At 45.0% G+C, this 21,843-nt stretch overlaps 1 protein-coding gene across 14 annotated transcripts in view; it reads right to left on the minus strand.

The window, feature by feature from the left end:
• STX8 (syntaxin 8) overlaps nucleotides 1–21,843 on the minus strand; it is a 106,402-nt gene that overhangs the window by 38,715 nt on the left and 45,844 nt on the right. For 11 of the 14 annotated variants that reach the window (XR_012676689.1, XR_012676690.1, XR_012676688.1 and 8 more), the window contains one exon: nucleotides 71–172. The exons of 1 other annotated variant lie outside the window; for it this stretch is intronic. Coding sequence is in view for 9 of the 13 variants with exons in the window: in XM_075169790.1 (XP_075025891.1) it covers nucleotides 71–172 (102 nt within the window). In the remaining 4 variants the exon portion in view is untranslated. Of the gene's footprint in view, nucleotides 1–70; nucleotides 173–19,674; nucleotides 20,239–20,628; nucleotides 21,194–21,843 lie in introns of those variants that run through there. 2 more of the 14 variants (XM_075169799.1, XM_075169789.1) reach the window with 2 other exon arrangements.

A 21,843-nucleotide genomic window follows, 5' to 3' on the forward strand; every position in this document is an offset into this window, starting at 1 on the left:
CCTCTGAGCGCTAGACTGGTTTCTCATCATTTAATTACAGGGCAGGATTTGTGCTCGAGCCATTTCCTACCACAGGATGTTGATTTCTTATCCACCATCTTCACGTGCCGCGTCTGGTTGCGAAGCTTGTCGTCTGTGTTTTCAACCAGGTTAGTGAGGTCGTCGATGATCTCTGGGGAAAGAGAAACACGAGCATTAATCTCCGAGCCCCGCAGCATCACTGCTCAACAAGCACGCTCCTGCTTGGAGTTCCCAAATGGAAACCAGCTGCATCCTTCTGTCTTCCGCTATGACAGACCAGTTCTCCACATGCACTGAAAGGTCCAAATCCTCGGAAAATACTACACAAGAGTCTTCAACTTCAGATTCAGTGCACTCCTCCACTGCAAGAGTGGAGGAAAAAAATAAAGCCTGAAACTGAGGATCGGTCTAGGTAGCCACGGAGTATAGGATGATGGCAGCCACAAAACACTAGCCAAAGTAAGAGAATTAGTGCATATGCTATAGGAAAGCTGAAATTTCAGTCCCTGGAACAGAGCATCTTAACACTTGGGCATTACATAGACATTAAAACACATTCAGAATCACTATCTTCATAAATGCTTTGGAGAGCATTCGGCGCAGACCCAACCAAGCGACCACAGAGGATACAGTCAAAGTCCTGCCTTGGTTCAGTTACTGAGATGTACGGATGGCAGTTCTCCTTGCAGCCCAAATGATCCTCTGGGAAAAAGAAAGTGAGCAAAATTTCTTCTACATCTGTTTTTAATAGAGGGGAAAGGAAAATTTCAAGCCAACTCACCCTCAAGCTCATGCTACCGATGACTAAAATTTTGTCAGGGAAAGCGGACCAGGTACAAGACTGGTTTTTGGGTTGGGGTTTTTTAACATTGAAAATTAAAAGGCGCATTCAGGCACCAAATTTTCTTCTTGCTGAGTGTTACGCTCTAATTTTCTTGAAACACACAGCCAGTGCTTCTTGCTGGGTGTATGAATACATCGCGTTTGAGTTGCTCTCTACTCTGCAGGTAGGAATGGCTTTTTTTGTGCATGATAAATCAGGAGGAGGACAGCAGCCAAAACCTGAATGCTACTGCAAAGCATCTTGCTCTGGTTACACTTCTAGCACTTTCCCCACTATTGATCGCTGTCTTAATAAATCTAGTCTGCCTTTTGAGATCAGGTCGGGGACAGCAGCCATGCCAGCCGGTGGGTGCTGCGCTCTCAAGTCGTTTGTACCCAGGCAGATCCTAGCACTGCATCTCTCCGCTGCAGCACTGCTGAAATGTCCAGGTTTGACAAACCGTAAGCAAAAGAGTGCATAGTGTTAAGTTAGCAAGATATATTAATACTCTGTTCTTTTTTATGCATCATAACCCTGTATGCATGCTGGCTGAAGGTTAAGGAAAACAAGTCCCATCAACAGGACAGGGGCCTTATTAATTAGCCTTTATAGGAACAATAAAAAATACTGAAGGGCAGAAGGTCACAAATTTTGAAAGAATACATCTTTTTTTACAAGTACAGCTAGCAGCAGAACCATAGAATGATGTGGAGTGACCTGGGATAGTAACCCCACATTCACATTTAAACCACGCTTCACAGTCAAAACACAGCCTAGAATTAAGCTAGAAAAAACAAGCACAACAATTAGACTGTATTCCTTCAAACCAGAGATTTCCCAAGTATCTCTGTTAAGAAAAGGGATGACACTAAAGAGGGCATTCCTTGTACTTCCAAAACTTCCCTGTGACACTAGAATAAAACCTTGCGCTTGCAAGGGTAGTGCCAATATGTGACATTAGTTCTTGCAGCTTCTCAAGAACACCTGCACACCTCTGCCGGCCATCACTTTTATACCAGCGCTTGAAAGGGAATGGTTTCCTCCGCAATTCACCTTCCCGCAGCAAAAGATGTTAACTATGCAGGGTGCTTACGTCCTCAAATCTGACCAAGTAGCAGGCATTGCTCTAGATACAGAGATAAAACCAGTTGGATGGTACATATGGATAACAGAAAACAAATATAAAATAATCAAAGTGTCTGAAGACACAAAGGAAATTTTCAAAGACATATGTCGCACCGCGGTTTTACTCTCCCAGGGAGCTGGGAGATTTAAGCATCGTCCTTCTAATGCATGCTTTTTAAGTCTGCCCCACAAGCACTCCATCATCTCCAGCGAATCCCTATGTAAAATGATACCAGCATCTAAAAAATCTTGTACTTTGAAAATATGTATCTTTCTTAAAACACGAGCTCCTGATTCATGTCCTTCAGCTTAAACCATCTAAGTATTCACACGAAGGGAGGGCAGAGGGCAAACATCAACCGCTTCTGTGTGTGCAGACTCAGCTTCATCCTATAGAGCTAAACCATCCACCACTCCTGTGGTTAGGCAACATCACCCCACCAATACTGCTCTATTCCAGACACAAACTCTCCATATCTGTAAAGTTATTTAAAATACTCAAGATTTTATTATTCATTCTACACCAAAGCACATTTTCCCAAGTGATGGCAAGTACTTTATTTGAACTGCAAGATTTGTTCAGTTGATAGTTCAGATATTAATTCTCCTCCCTCTCCCACCCAACTTTCCCAGGTCCAACATCTGCAAAGCCAATAACATTTTGGGGAAACTTTATCTGTCTTGCGTGATTCAGCACACAGGAAAACCCGTACAATGCTGCCTGCAAAGGCAGGCTTTCTCATGTTTGCCTCTAAATGAAAAACAAAGTGCCGAAAGTTCCCATCGTTGTCAAGGACAAAGTGATAAGCATGCTTGGGAAGTAAGAGACTTTCCTTTGCCAACACTGACCAGACCCTCCTTGAAAAACATCCTGGTGAACAAGCTGTAGCTAAATGAGAACAAATGCGAGCAGGAAAATTTTCTGTCATCCTTTCAAAGCCCAAGGCATTGCAATTAGGATTATATCTAGAGCCTCTCCTTTCCCATCCCCCTGCACAAGCCATTCCCCAGTCAGACCAACCAGCAGGAGCCATTTCTGAACCAGAGAACTGGACTGTACAGCCTGGGAGAAGCATTTCTCCATATCTATATGTCTCTTGATACGGTCAGGTTTCAGGGGAGCAGGCCAAGCACGTAGCCCAAAGCTCAACAAGCAACCAGTCCTTTGATGTAACATGCAATTAAGACCAGGAGAAGTGTTGGGGCATGCATGGCACAGCCACGAGGTCCGAGTAGGGTCTTCCCCTCCACCGCTGTGCTGGGGCTGGCGTGGGGAGAAAGCACAGGGAGGTTCTTACCCCATCACCAGCTGAATCAGAAGCCTGGACCAGCAGGTTCCCCAGGCCAGGGTGCCCTTGCAACCACCACCAGCCTGCAGAGGAACATCCACCCCTCTACCCCCACCAACACCTTGCACACAAACATCCATCCACCCCTCTACACCCACCAACGCCATCAACACCCTGCGCAGAAACATCCACCCCGCTACCCCCATCAACACGCTGCTGTGGGGTGACACCCGGGTTCAGAGCCGCTCTCGACCTTCGTGTAAATTAAAAGAATTTCTCCCCGCTCTAAAGCAAAGGAAACACAGTGGAAATACATGCTGTCTAAGGCAGAGCTGAAAACTAGTAATGAATTTCTAAGGCAGGCAGAGCTGCTGCCAGAGGAAACTAATTCCACGGCTAAGAAAGTCTTCAGAGCTCTGACAATCCTACATTAGCCCTCGGTAGGCTCCTGAGGACCACTTCTTCCGACAGATGAGCCACCTGCAACCCCTTTTGCCCTTCAAGCTGGCAATTACATTTGGGATGAAAACTTTTCTAATCACCTCCCATTTACCTGACTATGCAAGGAGCAAGTTAAAAAAAAAAATAGACAGAAACCTGAAAAAGGGGAAGGAGCGAGGTTCCCCCGTTGCGAGGGAGCAGACGGGAAAAGCAGGTTGAGTGCTGAAGGGCTGCCAGTGACCTTACAAAGGACACTTCGGTAACACTGCACTGCAAACCACATTTAGACCGGCAACACAAATTTAGCCAAGGTCTTCTTTCAGTGAAGCAGGATCTTGAAGCAGAAGATAAAACCCACTGCACAACCCTAGTATTAACATCCGAGTAATTTAAGCCCAGCTGAAGTGGGAGAAGCTTGAAGGTTGTTCATCTGTTGGAGATGAGCTCAGACAGGACCTCCGATATCAGCAGGGAATTCTGCTTGAAAACCGGTGTCGCAGCCTTGCTCGATCCTACACGCATGTCCCTTTGCTAGGGTCACAGCCACCAGCCAGGCAGGTACATTGGCTTTTGGGCTCACCAGCATTCAAGGCAGCCAAACACGCCAAGCACGAAAGCGGCGGGTTTCTGTAAGAAGGCAGAGGTAGGTGCGTGGGCATCACCAATTCTCCTCACCTCACTCCTGCGAGGCTGTAGCAGCGAAACACAAACCCGTCTCTCTACAAATCTGGATGCTTTTCCTGGTGATCAAAGCTATAAAATTTGGGCTGGAGCCCTCAGAAGGGCAGGATTTCTTCAGAAGCCTTGTATACATCGCATGGCAAAACCAGCAGTGGGCTTTAGAGATTTGAGATCAATATGTGCATACCTTAGACCAGGACAAAAGTCATGGAAGGTCTCCATTCCGTGGACACAAGCCCATCTGCAGTCCTGCCCTTGCTCCTCCGGCTATGGGACCTGCGATGGAGAGGGCATGGGCAGCCCTTTGGGGAATCGGGATGAATTCCATGCAGGGGATTTACAAGCAAAGAAAACACACAATGAGGAAACAGCGAAGCAAGCAGATGACAGAAAAATTGTAGGTTGATATATTCTGAAATATTTGACTTTTTTTTTTTAAAAAAAAAAAACCCACAGCAACGGTTTTTGATCTCAGGCAACATGTGTTTTGGAGTAATGCAGAGCAGCCAGGCTGAGCGCAGGTCCAGGTCGGAAAAGGTGAGAGAAGCATCCCTGTGGAAGAGGTGGGAGAGGCTGGAAACAGCAGCCGTACGGTCAGTCAGCCCTCTCCAGTTCCAACATTAACTCTACCTCCTGTTCCTGGGGAGGAGAGAGGTGTTTACTGGGGAATGCGTGAGCAAAGTGAAGAAAAGTTCCTTCTGTTTTTTTTTTTTTTTTTTAAAAAAACAAACACCAAATAAATTTTGGTTTTGTTTAACATTTTGCATTAAACTTAAAACATATTTTTGCCCATAAAAACAAATACAAAAATCATTTAATCAGACCTGAACTTGTCGCTGCATCAGCTATCACAGCCAGAAAATTAAAGCTTCTAAGCTGCAGCTGAACGCAAAGCATTTAAAAAAAATTGCTCGTTGAATTGCTTCACTGGTCATCGCAAGTTGAAGCACTATCAATGCCTACAGTCAACTTCTAAAAAATCAAGAATCCATTGATTGACCCAGATCAGCACAAGACTACTCAGAGATGCGAACACGTAAGTGTTAAATATTCCTCTTCAAAGTTTTATTGAAATGGAAAATGAAAAGTGAAGCAACTGGTCTGAACCCTGGATCGTAAGCACTTTCCACTTTGCTCTATCATGCTTGGCTTCGCAATCTCAAATGATACATTAAAGGCTGAGAAAGATGATCTTTACAGTATCTCTGAATTAAATGGTTGCACTATATAAGTCACACTAGCATCACATTTTGCTGCTCCTGATTTCTGGGGTCCACCCACGTGCACGTGTGTGTGTGTTCAGGACTGTGCTAAAAGCGACAACCAGAACGTAAAAACCTTTCCTGAAATTGCAGTGGAACAACCACCTGGTAGCAGCGGTAGGGGTGTATTTATATACGTCTTTAAAATCACATCTGCTAATAGCTAGAAAAAAAAAGATTTATGCAAAGGACACCAACAGAAGGCAGACGATAAAAAATTAGGCAGAAGAAATTATACGTAATCCTAGGAATTTCTCAGAAAAAAAGGTCATTCTTCATATCCTTTTTCCTTTGAAGACTTTGCCGCTGCAATGAAAATCAAAAACGTTTTAATTCCTAAAAACACCGATGCCTTCCCTAAAAAGCTGGTTCTGTTTCTCTCCAGCCACGGCATGGATAATTTCAGAGCCTCCCATGAGACGGGAATCCCACCCGTTAGAGCCGTAAGTCATCTCTCCGGGAAATGGCCATACATCACGCTACAGCTGGTGTCTTGCAGGATGGGAAAGCAAACCCTGAGCTGAACCCTAGCCAGGTGCTGGAGCAGTCTGCTGTGTCCAAACGGATCCTTTTGCTTTTCTTCTCTATTCCTCCTCAAAAAAGCTGCAAGCTTCAGGCACCGGATTTGCCCGTAGCCCTGTTGAGCATCGTAACACAGAGACCACAGGTCCCCCAACACGACCACCACCTGCCTTTCCCATATTCCCAGCTTCTCTGTTGACATTTCTAACAACGCTTCCTAGGGGTTTGAAATCGGACTGCTCTGGCAGCCCCATCTTCTGTGTCAACTCAGCCATCAAGCCTTTCTACAGCTGGTCAGAAGTTTTCCAAGGAAACAATTTCCACTGGAAAACCGTTTGACAGATGATAAAACCAGTACATCCCAGGGCACTCTGCACGCCTGGACCTTCAGTGTTCTACCTCCTTGTTGATGCCCTTCATGCTGAAACACATCCCTGATCAGCTTGAAGAGAATAACCAGCTTTCAGCTTGCAAATGAAATTCTCAGTTTTGACAACAAAACAAGAAGCCCAAAAGTTTCCAGAGAGCAAAAGCCCCTTTTTCCAGCCCATTCTGCCACTCCATCTTTCCCCCCTTTCCGACCGCGGTGCCAAGACGCCACCAGTGCCCGGCCAGCCCCGCTCTGCCCCAGCAATGCTGAAGACAGAGGAGCAAGTCAACTGCTAGGTCATGAGATCATACTAAAGACACAAAATTAATATCGCATCCTTCTCTGCAGGGACTAAACAGCAGCAAGCTACGCCAGACTTATGGCGCGTGCATCAGTGTTGCACGTTTTAATCAAAAAAAGCCTAACTTAGGAGACTGCAAGTCACAACATGAAGTGCAGCACGTGGACACGGAGGAGATGATCCTCTCCAACAGCTATGGATGCTGTCATGCTCTCATCACCAGGGCACCATGATCGAAGCCACCGAACCCCAGAGTCTTCCTTGCTGTTTCTCCCGTTAAGGAGCTCATGAGAGAGAAAGGCGACTCGTTATGGAGAAACGTGAAGCAGGCCATTAAGGGAGTGAAAGCCAGGCAGCGGCAGAGCCGGACAGCTGGGCCATTTCGAGGAACACTATGTGTTATTTTGCAGGAAACCATGTGGGTTTTTCCCTACTCTTTCTCCACTCAAGAGCAGGGAAACAATCTGGTTGCCTTTCCATCCTACTATGTCCCCCTGTTCCTACCCATGTCCCACACAGCTGCACCAACTTTCTGAAGGCATGGGATTTTTTTTCCCCCCCCCTAATTATCCTTAAGTGTACATGGAGTCCCTAGGAAAGATGAACATCTAGATCAGGCTCTCATGCAGCCAGAGTCCTCCTTTCATACATGACTTTACACTAATTGATTTTCTGTTTTATTTAAAACATGTAAAAAGCCTCATTTGGTTTTGGCAACTCCGTCTTTGAGTCGCCCTCATTCTGTCTGTGGAGTAAGAAACCCAAAAGCCAAGTGAAAACAGCCACATGAAATACAGAAGAGGCAGAGAGAAACAGATCTGGGGTTTGGTCGCAGTTTAGCAGAACGGCGTTGCTGACCAAACATTTCCTTGGAATTGTTTGGATTTTCCATGGATTTAAATTTACAGATCACTCGATAGTATTTATCGATGAGTAATGCATCTCCACGGTATACCCCACTGTGAGTCATGGAAGACTGCAGTCAGCCTTAAGAAAAACATATAGAGGACTAAAATCCACAACGTTTTATGCTACGCAAAAAAATTACAATAAGGCTGGAATTTAGTGGAGAAGCCAAGCAGGCTTCTCCTCCCTCCTTCAGGTCTCTGGTGCCTCAGGAGAAGAGCTAGATACCAAAGAAATGAATCATATATTGAATGCCAACCTCTATATGTCCAAACCCTATAATTACATGTTAATAAGAAAGCAAGCATTGTTCAAAATGCCAGTGGTATGAAATGAAGATTGCAACTAATGTAAGTACATCAGAAACCTAAGGAACCTTAGCACGATGTGCCAGCTGTAATGTCAAGGCAGAGTGAAAAGAGAAAAACACAGTAAAAAATACAAAGCCAAGAATTTTAATTTCTCTCCATCGCTGCTAGCCGTGCCCGGTTTTTGCAGCCTCTCTGACGTGCGCAGCTCTCCGTGCCACAGGCAATGCGTTAGGGCAGCCATGGGCTTCTCCCCGCTCTTCCATTCCAAGGTAATACTCAAAATCCCACTGGTGTTCATGCTGATCCAAGCTCTGTGCTGCTCAGGACGCTGGGATACCAACACCTTCTGCTGTCATGAGTTTTGCATTTCAAGCAAAGACCAAGATTCCTCCTCCCACCTTCCCAAATTTAACTGATGACATTTAATCCCTTCTTTGGCAGAACTTCATGTAAGTATTAAAAAAAAACAAAAAGACTAACTTCTCCAAGGGAGCAAACCAACTTGTTCCTCTGTGTTTCAGCTGTCTCACTCTTTAGCTCTCCTAATTTACGGGGGCTTGATGGCCCTTGGAGACAGTCAGGTTCAGAAGACTCTTTTGGCCTCCTGTTGGGAACGTGTTTTATGACGTGCCACGTGTCCCAGTGCCACAGGGAGGCAAAAGGGGATCTCACCTCCCGCTGCTTCCCCTGCAGCTCTGCTGGGGTCCGGGTGGCACGAAGACGTTGCTCACCCTTCCCTGTTTCTGCTGGGCGATGGCTCTGCTGACAAAGCGGAGGGCAGCTGGGCTGCAGGATCTCCAGGCAGAGTAGGGCAGGAGCTGGCAGACTTGGTTTGTGTCCAGGAGAGCAGGCAGGGAAGGACAGCTCTTCTCCCCCATGAAGCTGGTCAGCAGCCCCAGCCTGCCCTCCAAGCTCAGGTTAGTAGCCAGAGGCACGCGATGATGCACCAGCCATCGCAGCAGAAGGTTCTCCTTCTCCCAACATGGAAACTCCCTGTGGACTCCAGGCTGTGCCAGCTCTCCGCCCTGAGGAATCCTTGCAGAGGAACAACTCCTGCAGGCCCAGGATTGCTCCTGGTTCCCCGAGGTCCTGATAACAGTGAAAAATGCACAGACTGGAAAGAACAAACTGCTCCAGAGTCCTACGACCTGGCATTTGGGAAGTGAAGAGCAGCCTGAGCGCCCAGCTCAGAAGGCCAAGGACCAGCACATGCCATCAGCGTAGCCCTTTCCCACTGGCTCACCAAAGGATAACACTAACACCAGAGGAAGCTATTTGTTCTGCTGCAGAAAACCTCGCCATCTGCTCCAAGGACTGAGAGGACATGTCCAGGACCACTGCTTCCACCACACACCACCTTCACACCGCAGCCAAGCAGCCTCACTCATCCATCCCAAAACATGTAAGATTATATCTGGGTTTGATACCCCCGAGCAACGCAGAACACTTCATCCTCTCAAAAGCAGGTCCGGAGGCAGCAGACGGTGGTTTGAAAATTCGTGGTAGTGACAAAGAACCGTCCCAGGCCATCAGCTGTGGTAGCCCTCATCGGATCCTTCACAGCCAGAGCAACACTGAGAAAACAAACAGCGGTATCGATTCCAGCAAACACAGTTATTAGCTAGAGTTGTTATTTTAAAAGCACACACTGAGAAGTTTTCCCTTTTCCAGCTGCTTATTTTGTTTTATTCGAACAAAAACCATGGGCATTAATTTTAGCTGTACTTAATTGAATAATTTCTCTGGGGAATAGTTCAGGGAGAGTTTTAAAGCAGCCTGTTTCCAAGAGCCATTACTAATTGGCATATACCACAGCGTCAGTGTGCCAACCAAAATAGTACGCTTTAATGTTACTGGAACTACTCTCAGTCCAGATGTGTTGAGAACTCGCAGTGATATAAGGCAGGCAATAACTATATTCACGTGATATAGTATTTTGAGTATCCTTCCCCAGTTATCTGGAAGGAGATAATAGTCCCCTTTACTAGAAGTATTCGAGTGTAAAGCCAGGTCATTTGTTCCTCCCCTTTACTCCCGACAAGTGACCTTTCCTTTTATTTACCGTGTTTAAAGCAGACCAGCACAGTTACCTAGTTATCAAATGGACATTAATATAAAAAAAAAACCAAACCCAACAAACCCTCTTATAAATTATAAAAGGAATTATAAAAGAATTATTAAAGGTTGCCTCCAATTTACAGCATTCACTGAAGTCAACATTGCCGTACACCCAGACACCCTGTTCAGCACACTGCCACACCAAGCCCACCGCATGCACTGGCTCCTTGTGCTTGTAATCGTCGCTTATTTTTATTCAAATCCAAAATCTGAGTGCTCTAGCAACACAAACGTAGAGATTTTTAGGCCAGACTATCAAAACTTCCAGCAAAATCTTCAGGTTATAGGGACAATGTCATTAAATTATTTTTCTACAGACTTGACTTGGAGAGAAAGCAAGGAAATACTGCTAATAGATAAAATAATCATAAATTCTGCATCTCTAGGAAAGCCCGGAGCACTAGGAGACCGGAAGCCTACTTAAATTCATATAATAATCAAAACACTTTTCCTGTTACATGTTTGTTTTCTGCAAACTTATAGCAGAAAGTGAAAGGACAGAAGCTATTTCAGACTCCACATTTGTTTGTTTTCCCTTTATCCAAAATCTAAACAGGATTTTTAAAATACTGCTTTCAGAAATTCTTCATAATATTCACCCCTGCTTTCTTTTGGTAACTCTCATTTTTCCCAAGTTTGTACACCATTGCAATACTTTTCCATAGATATCAATGGCTTTAATTACACATACACATCAGTTGCCATAATTACATTAGGGTAGAAGGTATAGCAGTTCCCCATAAAACACCACTTGGCTACCAAACACTGCAAGTTTAGGTTTCCAGTCCATTTCTCAAAAAAAAAAAAAAAAAATCACTGAAGTTATACTCCCTGCAGCTGTTGTCACTTTAAGATCTACTTCACAATTACTACTTCTGCACTTCTTAAAGTGCGGACCCATCACGGTAATGTAATGTAATCCTTGTGGGTACCAAAGAACCAGGCCTTGGTCCCGCTGCAAAAAAATAAAATAGAATAGTGAGACAGCATCTCATCTACTTGGGTCACAGCCACCTCGACTCAGATATACACTGTTCTTCCACGAGATAAAAATCAATTCTCATCCATTTTCGCAACCCTGAAAGCGGCCGTAGGTAACGCATCTACGGGAGGACTCTGGAAAGCCAGCGCGTTGCCTACGGAGGGTTTACTCCCCATAAATCCACCCGCGGCTTGCATGCCATCCGTCAGCCCAACAATACATCACGACCGCCCGACCCCGGGCCGGCCAGCGAGACGGGGCTGTGAACGTCTCTTTGATGAACTGGGGCTGTGAAGGATGCCGCAGCGGGCTGATGGATAACCCTCCGAGGCCGGCTCCTTCCTCCCGGACAAAGGCCCCGTCACTTGGGAGTCCCGGCAGAAGTTTCCCAAGCACCTTCGAAAGAAAAAAACCTCATTTCTCAAAACCTGCCTACGAGACAGCCCCGGCTCTAAGGCGATTTAACGCGATGTTTATAAATGACTAATGTCATTTTGTCCCCAGGAGAAAAATCACCGAATTGTTCGGCTTTGCTGGGAGCGAGGCTGAGCAGAATCGCCCCGTTCCACCACAAGCGCCTTCAAAGAAATACTGAAATTCCTGAGATGTCTAGCAGGCTGCGCAGGATGTATAAACTCATTCCTACTCAAATTAAAGAAAACTCAATCCAAAACGCAGGACCGAACTATCCCCGAAGTGTTAACTGTAACACTATTTCCAACCCATGAGAACGTCCCACATTTTTCACATTAAAAACCTTACAAGTTAGTGAAACACTTCGTTGCTGCCATGGTCCCTACAACTGAGAATTATTCAACAACTGGAGATTAAGTGCTCTCGGTTTCAAAGCAGATTAAGGAAGATTGGAAAAAATGACCAGCAGCGTTCTTGCATAGCTGGAGACCACAAATATATCACATGGACTGCAGCCTGAGGAGCAAAAAGGGAATATAGCTCGACGTGCTGATGCGATGCTGACTTTAGCGATTCAAGCTTAAGCGGTGCGTTCCTTTCCTTCCAGTTTCATTCATTTTATGAAGGGGCAGTGCCACGCAGGTGGCACAGACACACAGAGCAGCGACCTGGCACGCTCCGGAGGGTTTCTCAGGGTGACCGACACAGTACAGAGCTCATCCCCCAGCCATTAACCCTCACCCTTCAAAGGAAAATGGGTTTTGTTGTTTCTTTTTTTTTAAATGAAAATGCACTTTAGAAATTTGATGAGCACCCTTCCCCCAGACAGGCCAACCTAACCCTATCTGAATGAACGGCTCAAACACCATGAGCTCCTCCTCACCAATAACCCCTGCAGACCCCCAACATCATGCAGCAGCAGATGCAAAATTTAGTTTAAAGAAATTCCACTGGTCAAAATTCCACAGGTGGAAAGATTTTCTTCACCAGCCAGTCCCTTATGCACCTAGGAGCTGACAAGAACTCCAGGAAAGTTCACCAAAACCACACTCAAAACAAGAACCACCTCTGCCAACTGCTAAAAGCTTACGTCTACCAGCCAACAGGTACTGCCAGTCTTCTCCGCTCTATACATCCGCAGCTAAACCTCTTCTGAAATAACTCAGTCTCACCTGAGCATTAAGAGACTTGTTCAGTTTTGCTCAAGGTATTAGAGAAGAGGAAAATGCAGAACCACGTATTAATGAGTTGTCGAGCCTGCAAAACACAACTGCCATTTTAATAAACATTCAGGTTGGTAATAAGCCAACAGAGCATCACAGTATTCACCACAAGAGCATCATGCTGTGGACAGCTGCATGGCATTATCCTCTTGGATCACAAACGAGGAGGAAAGCCACTTTAGAATTGGTCTATCAATCATGGGAGGAACCAGACAACTTGCAAGTGCTTCATGGTTACAGTATTGAAAGCAGCTGATAAAGCTAAGGTCAACCCAGGCACCTGGGACTAATCTCCAGCTGACATACTTCATCAAGCTCTACTGGAATCAATGGTAAATTGACTAAATTAGCAAGAGGAATACATCAGCTAACATCATGTTCAGTGCTGAGCAAATACCAGGAATAAGATGAACTGCAGTGAAGGCACTCCTCTGATATTGCTGGAATTACTTGCGTCCTACCTGCCCAGTCACCTGCCCAGATGTTTGAAACAGAGCAAAAGCAGAGAAAAACGACTCTTGAGTTGATGGCTCAAAAATACTCCAAGAGTATTCCAAGTCTGGAATGGAAAAAGTTCAGATTACTCAGAGAAGTGGTTAAAACAACAGAAGGGGTGGAAGAAGAACTTCCACAGATAAGACGACCTCAAGTCTACAAATCCTGGTTAGCCTTAGCTAATGGTTTTCTTTCTTCCCACTTCCTTCCACCAAAAGTTGTGCCAACTTTCCACATGCCCTCCCATGGATTTTCTGCAGATGTGGCTGAACACTTACTGTTTAGCGTGGCTCTGTGCCCGTGGATTTCTGCAGAGCAAGGAAAGGCTGTTATACAGAGGGAGCCCTTATACAGCTGCTCCGCTCCTCTATGATTTTCTCCTTTCTACAGTTCATTTGTTGGAAGGACCAAAAGTGATTAATTGGCAAAAGCTGCACAAAGCTGAGGGTTTAGGGCCACTAAGCAATGTGTCTGTAAGACACTTCAGAAGACCGTGGCTAAATACCGGTTTGATCTCGATGCACGAGTTCTGAATTCCAGTGTGACGAACTCCAGCGCAGGAAGGAAACTTTAAGCCTCCACTTTATCAAGCTACAAAAATACATGGTTTAATCAAACTGAAGAGATTACTAGTGCTTATTGTGCTTCTGCTGCAACTGTTTGCAGAAGCCGACTGTTTGATCGCTCTCAAATGTATGGGAACAAGTCAGCACAACACCCACCACCTTACTGCAGCAGCAGCTAGAGTTCATACATCAAACAACGTTTTCTCAAGCCAAACGACTCCGTTTCCAAAAAAAAGGAAAAAGAATGTGTATACATACAGGGCAAAAAATTAACTCCTAGCTCTGTGTGTGTATTCTCCGAGTCATTATCTCTAATTACTCAAATTACAACATCCCACTTTTAAAAAAATGCACTGTTACTACAAAAGGCACTTTTAGCCTAGGGTTTTAATTTTCTTCCTAATTTTTAACAAGGAAAAACGTAAGCCATTTTTGTCATTTGTTAAACCCATTTCTTAGCATACTTGTACTAATCTGTTGTTCCACAACATGGTAAAAAGGCAGAGACCTTTCTGACAAGAACAAATATCAACTGAACATATAAAACGGGCCCCTCCTACTTGCAGAATCACTGGTCTACAGGGACTTCCTAAATCTGATCAGAAGAGAACACCAATCAGATTATTAGTTCCAAATAAAAAGCCACAAGCTTTTTACTTTACAACCCCAGTTTTAATAAATCACAATGCAAAGCTCTGCCATCTCTACCTCATTATATTTCTCAAGGCAACTTGAGAAAGACCTGCCCTATAAGATCTGCCCTTTTTACCTTGTGAGGCTAGGAGTTCAATTTTAAGACATCTGGTAGCACAGGCTCCTAACGTCTGCTCTTTCCATATGGGCTGGGAGAAAGTTATAGATGTTTTCATCTTTTCTTTGAAAGGACAAAGAACTCTTGCTGCATCATTTCCAACCCAAATAATTCTGAAACCCAAACGGATATTAATTGATAGATGCATTGTACGAATCTTTACGAGCACAAAGGATCAGATTCAATGGCTTGGCTGAGGCCATTATGTTTCTCTTTAAAAAAAATGTTTTGGACATTAAACACCACTATTATACTCTTTTCCAATTCAGTCAAGCTTTAGAGAATCCCCATACTCTGGTCAGACCCTTCACCCTGCAACGGGGACGATGGTGAACAGCCGCTGCAGCAGACCTGCACCACCTGGGCCTTCCTCCACATCCTGAAAACAAGGATAATCCTATTTAAAGGCCCCCTCATGAAATTGGGGGGGTCAGTTTGTCAAATCAGAAAGCGTGAGCTACTATCTTTACCAATGAATATCGGGGAAACGCTGGCATTTCCAAGCAAGCACCCAGTCGTCGTCCCCATCACCACGTATGTTTTAGCAAGAAGCAATACCCCAACCGTTCTTTACCCTGCACTAATTGCATGAAGATGCATAATTTGATTATTTGACATTTTGTAAAATCTTACAAAGCATTTGATACGGGCAGTAACAGGTGCACCAAAAGCCAAACGGTACCGGCAGCCTGGCCAAAGACGACACGCTTGCAAGTCTCTGGATTTTGAAGTTTCACAGCACCAGCTAACAGCAGTATTTCAAGACTTCAGATGGTAGGTTCTGGGCCTCAATCTTAAATTATTTTTTCAAACCCTCTTAAAACACATTTAATCCTTTGTTTTCTTTCCGAGGAGAAAGGTTTCACATCTGGACTGTCAACCTGCATTCCAAAGCATTAGCCTGGCAAATTAAAGCAGCTGAGCTGTAAATCTCCAAGAAGAGGACTTGTCATGGAAATCGCAACTCAGCATTAACTACGAGCCCAGTTCAGCAAGAAAGCCAACATAAAAAGCCCAAACAATGCAGGCAGCCCCAAGACAACTTTCAAAATGAATCCTGCTGTCTGATAGAGAGCAAGCTAACCTCACCAACCCAGACTCGTAGCAGCATCTCTGGACCCGGCTTTAATCTGAAACAGCCGCATAAGAGCCCACTGTGAGCAACCACCAGTTACGTAGCTGAATTTTGCAGATCGTTTTCCACAACGAACACCCCAGTTTGAGAAGTCTGCAGTTTTCAAATATGCCTTGTGAGAGTCGAATGCTCAGTCCCCATGAACTCCAAGAGAGGCGAGGTCCGCGCTCCCTTGGACTGCCACCTCTAAGGGCTCTCTTCTGGATATGAATTACACAAGCAATAAGATAGAAAGCAACAAGATAAGTTCCAAAGAATTAAATTCTTCCCGCCAGACTTCAATGGAAATCCAAACGCCAGCAACGCACATGCAAAGTGGAACCAGTGGCAAAAGGGTGTAGAATGGTAAAACTGATAAAAATAGAAAAATCATAATCTCTCCAGCGCCCCAGGATAACGGCATGTTACCGAAGTGTCTCAGCTAATGTAATAAAAAAGTGTTAATGTAACATTTTTTGATCATTGCACCATTTATTTATTCAGATTTTTAAATTTATAAGTTAGCTGCTAAAAAGAATTCCATTTTTGCTATTAATTTTTTTTTTTTTCCTTTAGAGGGAAAGCAGTTTTGGAAAAAAACAACTTCAGGCTTAACTCAGCTCTAGAGCAGCTTGGAAGAAAGGACTGGCTGATCCACTGAAGACATCCAAGCAACAATGGGCTGGGCTGGTTAACTCTTCTGTCAGCACTCACTTCAGAAAACACTCTCCAGTCTAACTCAATTACTTCTTATACTTTACACTAAAGTACGTTATTAAATCTCTCTTCCTACCAAACATACAATGCAGAGCTTTGTGTGTCAGGCTTTTAAGATGATTTCATTCTTTCAGCTCTAGCTCCCCGACTGTCTCTACCGATCTAAGCCACACCACGTATGAGTTCATCTCTTCACCTTCGCTGCTGAACACCACAGCCAAGTCCTCTTACTTTTTCCAAAAACTGGACAAACGCTCTTCGTGATCGACTCAAACCAGTTCTTCTGTTGAATTAACAGCGTTACCGCAACGCTCTCCTGCCACATGAAGTCTGCCAGAAAGTACCCTTACCTATAACGACCTAACCGTAACGCAGCCAGCTTGCTAACATATACAGTTACTAGAACGACATTGAATCTTTCCTGTCTGGTTCCTAAATGAACAAGAAAACACACAGAAGTTTTGCTCCAAACTAAGACAAGTACTATGATACCTGTACCTTGATACCCGAAGTAAAAACGTTGTGTAGGAGCACGCTGTTACCTACCCACATTACCGCTATCAGCATCCCGGGCCACCAGAATGGCTTCCTCTACTCTTTCTGTGATATTACCTACCAACTTTTCCCACTCTGCTCCCCGTCTCGTACTCTGCACCTCCCGTGCATTGACTCCGTAAGCTCCAGGCTACACCTACACGTGTATCCATGTCCGATGGCTCCCGAGGGCAGCAGAAGCAAGAGGTCAGGAGGGAGAGACAACACACTCTGCACCGGACTCTCGCCCGCCCGGCGGTGACCCTGCCGTGACAACGCTGGGCGCATCCCTTCTCCGGGAGGTGCTGGAGGATCACCCAGCGCCTTCTATCTGCAGACCTTTCAAGAAAAGACACTATTATAAGATTAAAACCTAGCTGAAGTAATTCTGTATGGAAATTCCTTTTATTAGGGCTGTGGATCGAGTCTTACCAGCTTTCACAGCTCAGAGAGCAGACTCTGCAGCCAGGTATCTTTGTTAATAGCTATTCCAGCTGCGGCCGACTATTTCTGCTCACCTGTTTTTTGTTACGCTGAAACAAGACACGCCGCCATGTCCTGTGACAGGTATTTTCGTTAGAGTAACACATTTCTCCTTCATCACTTAACATCAAGTGCTCAGCATAATTAAACTGGTTAGCACAGCACCTCTGCCATCCAGCACGCGCAGATACCCCAGTCACTAGTCACATCACCGGAGAGCCGTGGCTTATTCCTGGCACAGGTCTCAAAATGGAAAAAAAACCTGGATAAGCTACTAGAAGAGTGTCTGCTCCAGTCTACAGTCAGAAGCAGCTTTCCAAAAGTTCAAGTCAACGCTTGAAACAGGGCAAAAAGCATTACAATAGGCAAAGGACGATAAACAACAGACCAGAATCTGACCAAAGAGTGCAAACATCATCACGGGGTTGCGTTCCTAGATCTGCTACGGAACCCTGCACTGCTTCAACCGAGAGTCAAAGCAGCTTCAAGGAAGCCCTCCAGGTCAGGAGGGCGAGCTTCAGGCAGGCGAGGACATTTACACAGCAATGACCACCTTTGTGGTGGTATTCAGTGCTCAGCTTAAAAACTTGTCAAGGTTTAACTCTTACTGTACTATATAGGTGAGCCACCAGGTACCACCTAGTAGGTATATATACCATGCCAGAAGAGAGAGAGCAAAGGGATAGGAAACAGCGATAGAAACACAGAAAAAAAACAGAGAAGAGGGGGTTGAGGAGAGCGAATATGCTGGCAGAAAGAATAGGGATGGCCCGGCAAGCTGGCATGTTCCCTGACCTCAAATTTGACTGCCCAGATTGGTTGAGACATTTTGATTTTCTACCTCAAGCTGTGATCACTAGGCATCAGTTCCTTCTCGAGGAGGCTTAAACAGAGCACTGAAAACCCACCTGTCAAAGCTTGACATCCTTCTCCTTCCAGCACCTGAACACACAGCCGGCCTGAAACACATTCCTCCTAGGTAATACCCGATGCATTTTGAAATCTCGGCTGAACAAAACCTTCAGCTCACCAGCTTCCCTCTCCTCTCCTACTAGCACCTATTCTCCAAACTCTGAACGTCCTGGAGATGCTACTTACAGGAGAAGACACACAAAAGACATGCTGTCCGCTGGACTGCTCTGCTGTCAGTGTTAAAGTGCAACACGAAAACCTAAGAGAGCCCAGCCCAAGCCAGACAGAAGATGCTGCTTTTCTCAGGGCGCTTCAGCAGCCTCCCAGAGAAGACTTCTTTGAGAATAACTTCACAGAAGCACATGAATTTCTCTTATTTCTTTTCTTGTCCTCAGCACACTTTTAAAAAGTCCAGTGTGGCTTCTCAGATGCCATTTTCACTGTCATGTGTGGGGTTCAGCTACTTTAAATACCTTTTAAAGTCGCTTGTTCTCACTTCCAGCAAGTTCCTCACCCTCTACTGCAGCTGAAATTTTAAGATGCTGGGAGGAACAGCACATATAACCTCATATAACCCAGCGGGATTTAGTGCTTAACATCCTTGCAGAAGAGGAAGGCAACACAAGGCCATGTAACCCTAGAGCTCATCCCGCAGAAGCTCCTGCAGCCAAACCAAACCTGCCTAGTCCCACGTTAGTACTACGGCAGGATGAAATTCGCAGTACCAGCTCAAATCACCGCCAGCATCCCATCAGAAGGGTCGCCATCACTGACGTACGCTGTGCACCACCACCCAGGGATCAGGCCCCGGAGCACCACACGCACCCGCACGGAGCTGCGTCCACCCCAAGCGGTGCTGATGAAACTGGATGCACCAAGTTTCTGTGTTTCAAGCTCACTATCACAAACTTGGGGACCTCCACTCCATCCAGCCCCGAATAACCAGATATATGCCCTCGGAGGTCTTTGAATCTTTATTCGTATAGGTTTAGGGCTGCAGGTGTTTAAACAATTAGCAAAATATGATGCATGCTCTAAGTATCCTTCTTGCTTCAAGTTTTCTTCGTTCTCTTGGCCAAAGGAGAATGATGCATGCACCTGTGGATGCAGAGAGCAGATTAAAGCCCCGAACCAGCGACCGCGTTAGTTCAGCACACCAGCCATCTCCCAGGCATCTCCTCCTGCACGGACCGATAGCACTACTCGTACCGGCCCGTCATAATTCTGGAGTAAATGAAAATCAAACATCAAAATGAGCGCTCATTTTCTGATGTTTATTGGCTGAGGTAATGGCTCCGAGCAAAAAACGTCGCTTTCACAGGGCAGAGCACACTGTTTATAATGCAAGCTTTTGAAGTCCAGCAAGAAAAAAAAAAAATAAAGAGGGTTTTGTTGTTTTGTGCAGGGGGTTTTCCCCCCCCTTCTTTTTTTGAACGATGTGATACAAACCGGCTTGATACACAAATTAGAGGTGATCTCATCAGTCCATTAGCCCAACTAAAGCAAGACCATCACTTGCGAGGGGATGTGCTGGCTAGATACTACTGATTGGCCTGTGAGTAGCATTAATATGGGGGTACAAATGCAGCCTTCATTACACAGGCAAGGCATGGCTCCCAGCTTTCAATCTGCTGCAAACAGTTTCGCTGTATTGAAAAGTGGGATTTTAGAGTAGCGTCTCACACTTACCACTCTAGTATTTAGGCAGAGACTGTGGCTAGTCTTGCCACCTCTCTTGATAGAAGGAAATGACCTACAGACATCATATGCATCGCTGATTCACACGAAAACAGATGCCTTGTACAGAGTGTCAGCCCCTGAAAGGAGGGGAGGAAAAGCACTTGAAAATTCAGTAAGAATAGTAAAATGTGGTTTAGAAGCTTTCGCCTTTCATTTCTCATAAACCAGAACTCCATCACATCTTTCCACCAAGTTTCTTTTGATTTCTTTGTTGTAGAACGAACAATGCTTGAAAGCTAAGAAAGTCTCATTTCTAAGATGTTTCTGTTTTCAATCGAGCAGCAGAACTATTTATTTTCCTAGCCAGTGATGGAATTAAACAATTTGTCTTTGAAAACTCTATAAGCCTTCACCCTGACAACCCCCCCATCTGCTTTTCAGATTAAGGTACTTTGATTTTTACCAGCTAAAGGTTTATGAACTGCTGTATAAACCCAATTACTCTCATAGTAAATTATTTAAAGCTTATATGTTATTTTTTAAATTTTTCCCCATGGAGTACTCTGGAGATTCAGAAAAGGAAAGGCTCACTAGGGCATTTTGAATTAAAAATGCGTAAGAGGGAAAACCACGGAGCTTCCAGAAACTCTGAGTAAAAAAAAACTTCAGCATAGTTAAGTGAGGATGAGACACACCCCAGGAGAGACTTTTCAGAGTAGGACTGTTAAAAAAAAAAGAAAAAAGCGCTCCATTTCAGTGGGAGGGAGTCCTTTAAAAACAGATTAAGTTTCATCTGAGGTAGTATTTATTCTTTAGCCGGTCTTTGCCTCACTGCCTGATTGAAAACAGGGGTAGGAGAGATCTTTGTGTACTCGCTTTGGATGTCATCAGCAGAAAACACACGGCGGACAGTGTTTCATTAAAAGGAAAGCTGCCCTTCGTGCTCTGCTTTATCTGTGTCCACAAAGGGACAGAGCATCCCAGGAACAATCAAGGCAGGCTGGGGTCCCAGCTGGGATAACGACGGAGGCCACACGGAGCACGGGACAAGAAGAACTGAGCCTACTACTGCTTCTCCAAACCGGGACTGATCTAGAAGAAAAAAAAACACCAGTCCCTGGCAATAATCACAACATAATGCTAGCAGGAGCTAATTAATTTTCTGGTCACCAGTTCTGGGACAATTTGCACTGCCCAGAGAGGGAAGGGGGCAGGCAGCACTGCCCCAACAGCGGCCGTCCTTACAGATCCACTCCTGACCCTGAGCCCAAATCCTCCGTTCTCTGGAGAAACTCTTCTCCGCTGGGGCACCTAAATAAGCACAAAATCTCTCATTTGCAGTCACGGTGCTTTAGCAAGACTACTGCAGGGATGATATTTGCTTGGCTATGGTATAATACAGTATTATTTGGATACCACTAGCAACACACCTTTATCTTCTGCCTATACATCAAACGCTAAGGAAACATCCCCAAATTCCATTACCAGATTCTTACTTTTAGGACAATGAGTAATAAATCAACAGTGTTGACATAAATCAATATTTGTGACCTGTAAACTGTTAAAGAAAGTTCGATCCTTAAGCAAGCTACAAGAGTGACCAGAAGCTTACAAGCAGCATCCCTTCAAGACATCCCCAAACCAGGGCAGACAAAGGGAAGGCAGGGGAACACCCCACTTTTAAAGAGCTGGCATTCACAGCGATTTGTTCTGCGCAGTTCTCTTCCTGGTACGTTTTGTCG

Source organism: Calonectris borealis, chromosome 20, assembly GCF_964195595.1.
Source record: "Calonectris borealis chromosome 20, bCalBor7.hap1.2, whole genome shotgun sequence".
In the NCBI taxonomy this organism is placed as follows: domain Eukaryota; kingdom Metazoa; phylum Chordata; class Aves; order Procellariiformes; family Procellariidae; genus Calonectris; species Calonectris borealis.